Below are 10,284 nucleotides of genomic sequence, written 5' to 3'. Positions count from 1 at the left end.
TACAGACAAAAGCCACCACTCCCAGCAGCTCAGTCCTTCAGTCCTAAGTGTGAGCACAGCAAAGCAGAACCTTGCAGTCAGCCCTGCTGTTAAGCCAGGTGACCTGCCAAGGTCCCTTCCAAACCATGTATCTACATCACATGGATGCACATCATTATTTTTTTTTTTAGGGTTTTTAAATGCACTTACAAGCAGAGGCTACATACTGTGGTTTGTTTGTGTTTTTTTTTTAAATAAAAGTTTAATTCCTTCATCAGGTCACATATTTAAACACAAATGCTGCTGAAAATCCTCACACTGCTGCTCTGATGTCCTGGCTCTCAGCTCCCGAGGCGTTGGCAGTGCAGCAGCAGGGCTCCAAAGCAGGAGGCAGGAATTCAGGAGGCAGGAATTGGGCTCTCGGCACAGCTCAGTGCAGGATGCAAAGCAAAGCAAGGGATACACTTTCCAGACAAACACCAATTCTTATACAAAAAAAAAAAAACAAACAACCAACAACCTTACACTGTAATAGAAGTGTTAACATCGCCACAGGACAGGAATTCTAGGAAGGGAGAGGGGAGAAGTTCTCATTAAAAGGCACAACTGAAGTAGCACTTCCCAGATCTCAACCACCTCTTTTCAGTTAGTTCCACTTACAGCCCAGCCTCCCAATGCCACGCTAGTTACCCCAGCAAGTCATCTCAAGTTCCTTCTTTTCCCTTTTCCCTTCCCCATCTCACAAACAAATCGAGGAGGAGTGCTTATAAAAACCAGAGCATAAAACAGCTTGACCTGTAACACCATAAGAGTCCAGGAGAGACATTTTAAGATTGTCTGGTACAGTTACTACGCGTTCAAGTTTTGGATGATACTTATTTTACACCTAAGAGCCTCAGCTAACTCTAGTTTTGGTATTTTTCTTTTGGGCACCTCGCTGCCCATCAGACTGGTTTTGGATTTGCAGTTTTCCCAGTGCTGTATAACACGAGCCCCTTCGACCCACTGCCAGAAGCCATGCTTCTGCAGGGTGGAGAGGCTCAGTTACCAGAGTACTGGTGAAAGCAGACCAAGGTACATGTGCACAGCATGTCCAGGTGCAGTACAGTACACGACAGTCCTCCGGTCAGTAGCAAGGCTAATGGGAACTTGTGAAACGGAGGAACTGGGTTTAATCTACCCTAAAACCTATAGCCCACAACCAGCATGTGTCCTCTGCATAAGAGGAAGATTACTTGCCCAAGGAGCACCTTCACCACTAAGTTAACCCAACAGCAAGGCAGTACTGCAGACCACGCTCTCAGCATTCTGTTGTGCAACACATTAGACATTTCTTCAGTAATTAAGGGGAATTCAAGTCTGCAAGCTACACTGACCTCCTTTCGCAAGAGGAAGGTGTAGCTGAACCAGCCCCAGGTGTGAAACACTTCCTACATGTCCCCAGGGCTTCAGCTATGGTCAAAGCTTGGCCAAGACACAAGTCTTCCTCATCCCTCTTGAAGAGCTGGCAGCAGTAGAGCAATAATACAGCAGCCTCTTGGGCTCTTGCTGTACATCCACACCCACATGTCCTAGGGAGATCTACTTCCCCAACAATTCAGGGTGTGCACACCAGGTCATCTAACCCTGCCCACAGACAAACCCTCTCCCCACCCCCCTTCCCCCCAAAATAATTGTGGCAATGCACCATGTGTCAGTCCTGCTCTCCACAGATCTGCAGTATTGAGCCAATCCTACTGATGAGCCCCCAATGCACAGAGTTGCTGGCAGAGCTGGAGTGTTACAGAGATGAGCTTTTTGCCCCAGCCTCCCCATGCTGGAGTCAGAGCCAGTAAGCCTGACTTAAAGCAGGAGGAGCTGTGGAGAACTGCACTGGAACAAGCAGAGTCTTCTACTGGACTTTACAACAAGCTGAACAACTTTTGGTTTAAAAAAAAAAAAGCCATACAAGCAGAAGCTGGCATCGGTTGTTATAAAGGGACATGGCTGAATAGGTAGGAGACAGATTCCCCATTATGAGTCCTCCTGATGGCTTCCGCAAGGATCATTGAGATGTCAATCACCTGGAGGAGAAAGAGACATCAAACCTGTGAGAATGGTTGCTAAGTCAAGAAAGAAAAATTCAAGAGTGAACTCATTGCCCCAAATTTGTAATGGATCAGATGAAGACGAATTACAGTTGCACGTGACACAGGCATTTACTTCTCTGTCCCTCTGAAGATACTGCACATAAAGCACTACAAGAAATACTTCAGTGTTGACCTTTCCCAGGATGATAGTCTGTTGCCTTTCTCTGCTGAGACTCCTTAGACTTTTACCCCATTCCACGTAGCCTGGGACTCTCTTATTCAGTCTGCAGTTGCAGAGAAGTTCAGGGAGTTTACAGCAAGACCAAGATTACTTCCCTTGTGTCACGAGGCTTTACCATTGCCACTACAAGGTTTTATCAGAGATGGAGCTACAGTGCTCCAGGTCAGTGCCAAGTTACTGTGCTGGCTCCACCTGGTGGGGCAAACCAGTTAACAGCAGAGAAAAAAAAAATAAGTTTCAAACTCCAGCTCTGAACCCCAGCATCTAACACTTCAGTACAGTGCAGTCTCTAAGAAGCACTATGGACGTGGTGCATCAATTAAGTGAAATTCATATTTAACATTTTCTTTTTCCTGGATAATTTGCCTAAGAAGGAAGGGGAAAAAAAAAACCTAAGAGCTGCAGCAGCAGACAGAACATGGGACTTATAACTGCTACAGTTCTTTATTTCCAAGTACTGAACAGCAAAGGTTACTGTAAAGGAGTGACAGCCTGTGAAACTACTGCACTCGTCTCACATGCCTTTGTCCTATAGACCTGTGCTGGGAATCAGTGTTTAGGATCTCCTTGATTGTGTGCACTACAGCTGTATCTTCACAAGCTGCCTGTTTTCATGTGGACAACAAAGTGGGTTTCTTTATCTTTCCTCAGTACCTGAGCACTGTGCTGTGGAGCTGCCACCTGCCCTCAGCCAAACCAGCACAGCACGTGCAGGGAGTGAGGCTGAGCTCCCTCTTAGGTCACTTTCAGCTGTTACTCATACACACTGTTTTCCCATACCATTTCCCCCCCTGCATGAAACACCTTCTCACAAAAAGGACATCTGGAGAAAGAAATTCACATAAAGGGTTGGTTATAGGCCTGGAAATACAAGGCAATTCTTGAAGTAGTCACAGCCTTTCAAATCTCACTTTTCTTTTTCCCCCCCACTTGTTGTTATGAACTCAGGAGCTTCTCTGATCTCCCAAGGGCATCAGGAGAGGCAGCAGGAGCGAAGCTTTTCCCACAGAGACCAGAAATCCCTCCAGACACCTTCATGTGACCTTTCTTTTGTGGGAAAAGAAGGCTTGCACCCTCCTACTGTGGTGGGTGATGATTTCACAAGTGAGGTCAGCATCATTATCAACCTGAGAAATTCCTACCTACTGCTTTCTGCTTGAGTACATGTCCTTTGCATGCAGCACCCTCTGCAGGAGTGACAACTGCTTGCACACATCGTGCCCCCATGTGATCACTGATCTGCTCTAGGTAAGACAAGCATTGAAAAAAAATGACTTAAATAGTTAAGTCTACCTGGATAAGCAGGTGCCTTTCATTGGTGTAACAGGTCTGCTAACCCTCAGCAATTAGAACACAACACAACACTGGTCAGTGCTGGGAAGCTGCAGTCTGGTGATACTGCTGTAAATACTACACAGCATTGGTGTTTTCTCCACCAAAAGGGAGACAGACAAGTGGGCCATCTCCAAGAAGAAAAAGGAGAAGATGCTCACCTGGATTTTAGGGCACTGCTTCATCTTGTCCTCCTGGGGTATCGTGTTTGTGACTACCACTGCCTCAAAACAGGCATTATTGATCCGAGAAATTGCTGGCCCAGAAAAGATCCCATGAGTTAAGATGGCATAAACTTTGGTGGCTCCAGCTGACACGAGTCTATGAGCAGGGGAGGGGGAAAAGAGGGATGAAGAATTACTAACCAGCATTAAAATGACATGGATGCAGGGCAAGAGGGAAGCCGCAGCAATATGGGGAAGCAAACAGTCAAACAAGCACCATAAAAATCCACCAGAAGCAAGTTACACACTGCAACAACATTTATCAGCCCTGGGATATTTGGGCTGTATCACACAAATCCACCTTCTGTGACTTCTGCCAACACAAGGGGGCAGGTATTACCAAGTACTGGCTTTTCTAGTGTAGACAGCTGATATGAAAGCCTGGGAAGCTTACTGCTAATAGAAATTCAGATGTGTGATATTAAGTTGATGGTTGAGACAGCATTTAATTACATCAGAATCAGTGATGGCAACCTGTCTATATTAAACTCAAGCGTGAGAAATCAAACATCACTACAGAGCAATACCCACCAGCCATCCCTGTGATACGTGCTTTCAAATAAGAGAGGAGACCACCTGGCTACTCATACAGTCACAAGTTCAACTATACTTTTCATTTCTTTTGTGAGGGCTGGAGCACCTTTCCTATGAGAAAAGGTTGAGGGAACTGAGCTTGTTTAGCCTGGAAAAGAGAAGGTTCCGGGGAGACCTCATTGTGGCCTTCCAGAACTTGAAGGGAGTGCATAAACAGGAGGGGGAACGGCTGTTTGTGAGGGTGGATGGTGATAGCACAAGGGAGAATGGTTTTAAAGTAAGACGGGAGGTTTAGGTTGGATATTAGGAGGAAGTTTTTCCACGCAGAGGGTGGTGAGGCACTGGAACAGGTTGTCCAAGGAGGCTGTGGATGCCCCATCCCTGCAGGCATTCAAGGCCAGGCTGGATGTGGCTCTGGGCAGCCTGGGCTGCTGGTTGGCGACCTGCACATAGCAGGGGGTTGGAACTGGATGAGCATTGTGGTCCTTTTCAACCCAGGCCATTCTATGATTCTACCTTGTGAAGCTTCACATACAAATCAACGAATTCATTAGTCATTCCTAATAATAGCTGGTTTTTTTTTGATTGAGGAAAGCATCAGCCAGCCCTACTCACTTGTCTGCAGCGTGACAGATGGTGCCACACGTGTCTGCCATATCGTCCACCAGAATGGCCACCCTGTCCTTCACATCACCCACCAGCACCATGCGATCCACCTCGTTGGCTTTCTTGCGCTCCTTGTGAATGAGGGCGAAGTCTACATTCAATCGATCTGCAATGGAGGTCACTCTGAAGAGAGAACAGTTTCCAAACCACACTTAACTCCACGGTAGCTTCAGTCAGATCTCTTCTCGAACTGAAAAGATGCTAAGATTTGCTGTAAAAGAAGCTGTCACCACATCTGCTCACTGCTCCCTGTTGTTAAATGTGACCACAGGAAATCTTTCATAGAGGGACTCAAACTTTATATACTGCTCCTGATGAGTAATGATGTAAAAGCTTTACTGGTGAGAAGTCGAATGATAGCTGGCTGACTTGGCACTCTGTGACCCGCATTACACAACAAGGAGCTGAACACACAGAAGGCCCTGGCTGACACACCTGGGCCACAACGCTGCTACAGAAAGGCACACAGCTTGGCTCTTTGTAACAGATAGCTGCAATCATTCCAGAGCGTGGGACTCAGGTCAGCACACCAATGTTTTGGTGTAACGGTCTCCTGGATTCAAGAATACACCTGCTTTACTTCGCTGCTCATGTGTAACCATTCTACAGAAGCAGCAAAAATCAGCCTTGTTCCTCCCTAATCTGACACCATTCCAAACTGCCCACAAACTGCTGCTCATCTGCAGAAAGATGGGAGATTGTCAGACTATCTTAGCAGAAATGTGCTGTGACATATGCTGCTGCTCTTAAGAAAGGAATCGTCTATCATCTTTGCTCTCAGGGAAGAGGACGAGCAGCAGCAGGCTGAAACCACAGCAAGCAGTTAAAATTAAGAGCAATAAAGCAAGAAAATGCCTCAGTAGACTAAATACCTCAGAGAGAACAGTCTGGCTGAAAATGCATTATTATCCAGCAGGAATACCTTGTCTTGGCATAGGAGCATGAGCTACATGATCCTCTCCTTTAACATGCATAATCCCCTTCCTAGAAAGATCAGTTTTAGTCCATGGGATGTAGTAATTGGACAACTCCCATCCATGCACTCCTATCACTATGTGATTCTAGAATCTATTTAATTCTGCATGCAGCTCAAGAAACCTTCTAAGTATTCCCCAGGGAGAGTAACTGACTGCTCTTCCCTAGCTGTAGCCAGCTGGCAGAGGGGGAACATGTCTTCAGAGCAGGGTCACAGCTAGCTACAAGCACACTCAGGAATTCAGGTAGAGGAAGCAGTATCTCTGCTTGCTCTGACAGCTTACCTCTTGGCTCCACCAGCATCTGGTGAAACAATGGTGCAGTTCTTCCACTCAGGAATATTCTCTTTGATCCATTTCAGTACAGCAGGTTCAGCATACAAGTTATCAACAGGGATGTCAAAAAAACCCTGCAAGAAAGATGACAGGAACAGATGCAGCTGAAGGTCACATTCCAAGACCAGAGATTGGAAGAAGATTGCTATGTTATCAGGCACACAGCCACAGCATTTTCTGCTTCCCTATCTACTCCTCTCAGTGGAATGGCAGTAGCCTTTGCGATATACAGAACAGTGGTAAGACTGGAACCAGTTTAGCAGTGTAAGTAACAGCTGACACTTTTACAACATGGAATTAGTTCTATCTCAAGTGGTATAGAAAACCAACATCAAAACATAGCAATGCACCTGGTTGCACAACTGTACGCTGACCCAGCAGACTGCTCAGGTAAACCTCAAAGGTCACTAAAAGCTGAAGTTAATGCTGGACAGGGAGCAATGGACAGGAGCAGGGAGGAGTGCCCAGCACAACAGGCCTTACACTCAAGGTGCAGGGGAGCAGATCCTTCCTACCATCATGTCTGGGTTCAGCAACCCTACGCATCCGGGCTGAAGCCAGACATGCTGGACAGTGATCTACACAGAACCAATTATTCAACTCAATCTCATCACTGCTGCTGCAAGGTGATCCCCATGGCAGACACTGCTGCTCCAAGATGCTCAGGGAAGAGGAATACCATTTGCGGGCTCTGAGATCTTTTGAAAGTCTCAGCTGCACTCTCATACATTTTCTATCCGAGATGAAGCATTTCTGGGCAAATACCACCTGAATTTACACTGACATGTGAGTGGATGCATTTTCAATCATTAAAATGACAGCAGGCCCACTTTCTTCACCAGGCAGCAGATAGCTGACCTCTCTGGATTCAAAATGCTTGCACCAACACAACAGATGTGCTACAACTGTCCCAGGTGTTAACTGTTTTCTCGGTCTCACAGCTTGTTCAAGGTGGAAAGAGGCAAGACTAACAACCTGACACCTTGCTGTCCCTCCTCTCCCTGCTAAACAGCTCCTGCTGTTTCAAAGCAAGCCCTGGTCAAAATTCCAATTGCTCCGTTGAGATGGCTCATTTCCAGCAAACCCATTGTTTTCCATTCACCAGCAGCTTGGGAGGGGATCAAAGCCAACTGCAGGGGATGAGTGAAATGGAAACAAGCAGAGCTGCCCATCTCATCAGCAGCAAGCTTTCATATAACTGTCCTGGTCAACTGAATGTGCTCATAAGCAGCTGTGCCAGCACACCTGGAGGGTGTGGTAACCCCAGGGCAGCAGTACTGTTACCTGCTGTGTCAGACAGCACTGCTCACTGCTCCCCGACTGTCCTGTAATGGAAAGTTCTGCTCTATATTTAAGAACACTAAATAAAACCATTCTCCATCTGAAATTCCTCATAGGACCAATTAAGAAAGCAGAGTGCCCCCATATGGTGACCAAGCTGCATGGATCATTTACTAACCCAACATTCATTTATACAGGGCTCATTATGCATCGTCTAGTTGATAGCAGCTACAGTTTTATTTACAGAGGAACCCATTGCCCACCTCCCCACCCCCTTCTAACTGACCCTACAACTCCCTACCAGCCCTCTGCTCTTAAGTGCTGACTGCTGCTGTAACTAAAAAAAGCAGATGACAGGAAAGCCTGCAAGGCAGTAAACAGGTTCAGATGGGAGCAGCCAAGTGCTTCCTAATTTCAGTTCCTACCTGAATCTGAGATGCATGCAGGTCCATTGTGATTATGTGATCTGCTCCTGCCACAGACAGCATGTTTGCAACCAGCTTGGCAGAGATCGGGGCTCGGCTCTAAGACAGGAAAAAAAGCCAGTATTTAAGACAAGTTTAACTCCTTCATCAAGATGTGAGCCTTCCACCCCTAGGCAATGATTCACAAGCAGTTACTAAAAGAAGCACTCATTAACATTGCATCTTTTCATCAGCAGCTGATTACAGGGTGGTGTATTTTCAAGGAGAACTACGTCTTTGTGAAGATGAATCTGCAGTTCGATGCCCTCAGGTTTAAGTTAAATTAAGTTTTATCTCTTCCTCCACATATTCAATTTCAGCTAAGCCCTGGCAGGCAGGCAGGCCTGCTGGCCTCTCCAAGCCTGCATACATCTTTCCCCAGCAGAACCCCTTCTTAAATCCCTTACCTTGTCCTTTTTGTCCTGCCGAGCATAAGGGAAGCAAGGGATGACAGCTGTGACTCTGCTGGCTGAGGCAATCTTGCACGCATTTATCATGATAAGGAGCTCCATCAGATTGTCATTGATTTCCCCACAACCACTCTGCACAATGTAGACGTCCTCCCCACGTACGCTCTCTCCTATTTCCACACTGGGAACAGATGGGGAAAGAAAAGTTGGATCCAAACAGAAATTAAAGCTGCAGTCATTATGTATGCCTGCAGAGCGACCAAGGGGCTGCAATCCTGAGGGTCTGTGGGTGACAGCACCATGTAATCACGGGTGTTTGGCACGAACACTGTTGCTTGTTTGCTCAGTAGCTATTTCATAGTGCTCACAGCTCACATTTAATGGTTCAATAAGGCTGAAAGCGCTCAGCCTCTGCTTTTAATCTCAATGCGAGCTGAGCATGTAAACCCCCCCTCAAACGGTTCCTGTCCCCCCAAATCACAGAAGCACAAAGCAGCAGTGTATAAAGGAAGCAGGGATGACGGCCAGTCAGCAGGGAAAGCCAAGCCAAGCTTCCAACAGAAACCATGCTGCAGCAGATTATTCTATTAGAGCCCTAACAGCTTTTCACTGCCTTGAACAGAGAAGCCCTCCAGCTTTTCACTCTGGAAAGGCTTTTGGGGTTAATTTCCTCCTGGATGTAATGCACACTAATCCCTGCTGATGAAGGCACTGAACACAAGCCAAAGGTCCTGTTTGCCAGCAGCACGCCGCCAGCTCCAGTGCGTGTGTCGGGACACCTGCGCCCAAAGCAGGGCTGGAAGGCACGCAGCCATCTCAGGCTTTCTCAGCTTTGTGGCTCCTGTAGAAATGCTGTACAAGATGAGGCCCGAAGCGCTGCAACAGTGACATTTAGAGAAGCCTGCCACAGATGTGCAAGGAACCCAGAGTCACTCTAGGGAAGACAAATCCTCCCCCAGTTTCTTCCAGTGCTGGCGATGCTCACATCCTGCAGCAAACTCTGGGAGCAAGCAGGCAGGTGATTACCCCACAGCCCTAATGGCTTTGTGTTTAGAGCACCTGAAGGCAGACCTTTAATTTTATTCATTTCTCATCTCATCCTCCCCCTTCAACATGTTTTTGTTGAACACCAGGCCTTGCTGCTCCACCTTCACCAGCAAACTGCTAACTCTAGACATCTTGCCTTGCTTATTGCTCTCGTAGAGACCTACTTAGTGAGCAAACACCAGAACAGCACACAGTGCCATCTCCCACTGTACTTTAATACCAGAGTTTAACACTAGAGCCCATTTATTATGTAAGAGCACAACTGAACTGTTCTGCTTTTTCTTTCAGCACGGGCCTTGAGCTGATGGAGGTAAATAAGAGATCAACTGGATGTTTAAAACCCACATCAGTGCTCACACAAGGACCTGCTGGGAGAAATGGGGACACGAGGACAGAGCAATGACACTGCTGCCCATCACACACAGCCCTACCACACCTATGTGCACAGCCTCAGGGCAGCAGTTCCAACACCACGTAATGGAAACAACTCACGTCTGTATGAGATCGTTCCGGGCAGCCATTCAGGATTCCTCCTATCACACTGGCTACGGCACATAGGGTTGATTTCCTCCAGATATTCCCTACCTTGGCATACGTTTCAGCCTCTCCTTTCTCCTAACTCCACACACACAGCGAGGCCGCAGCTCCCAGGGGCCACGTGTGTGCCGCTCCCCGCTCACCTGCACCGCACCTCCAGCCCCGCCCCGGCCTCCCGAGGGGCAGCCCC

The 10,284-nt window shown here is 47.2% G+C and overlaps 1 protein-coding gene across 1 annotated transcript; it reads right to left on the bottom strand.

Moving 5' to 3' along the window:
• Positions 1–203: 203 nt before the first annotated feature.
• Positions 204–10,197, bottom strand: PRPS1 (phosphoribosyl pyrophosphate synthetase 1). The gene is made up of 7 exons (XM_010715037.3): positions 10,050–10,197; positions 8,508–8,691; positions 8,062–8,160; positions 6,305–6,429; positions 4,995–5,168; positions 3,783–3,942; positions 204–2,042 (listed from the first exon to the last, which is right to left on the bottom strand). The coding sequence occupies exons 1-7, from the start codon at positions 10,076–10,078 to the stop codon at positions 1,950–1,952; spliced, it is 864 nt and encodes a 287-aa protein (XP_010713339.1). The 5' UTR covers positions 10,079–10,197; the 3' UTR covers positions 204–1,949.
• Between the last annotated feature and the right edge of the window lie 87 nt (positions 10,198–10,284).

The sequence above is a fragment of the Meleagris gallopavo genome, chromosome 9, assembly GCF_000146605.3.
Source record: "Meleagris gallopavo isolate NT-WF06-2002-E0010 breed Aviagen turkey brand Nicholas breeding stock chromosome 9, Turkey_5.1, whole genome shotgun sequence".
Classification (NCBI taxonomy): domain Eukaryota; kingdom Metazoa; phylum Chordata; class Aves; order Galliformes; family Phasianidae; genus Meleagris; species Meleagris gallopavo.
This window is presented reverse-complemented; position numbering and strand designations above follow the sequence as displayed.

Coding starts and splice junctions, on each gene's coding strand:
- PRPS1 (XM_010715037.3), bottom strand. CDS start 10,078: ATGGCTGCCCGGAACGATCTCATACAGAC. Junction 3,943..4,994: donor ATCTGTCACGCTGCAGACAA/GTGAGTAGGGCT, acceptor CCCTGCTCATAG/ACTCGTGTCAGCTGGAGCCA. Junction 2,043..3,782: donor AGCAGTGCCCTAAAATCCAG/GTGAGCATCTTC, acceptor TTTCTCCTCCAG/GTGATTGACATCTCAATGAT.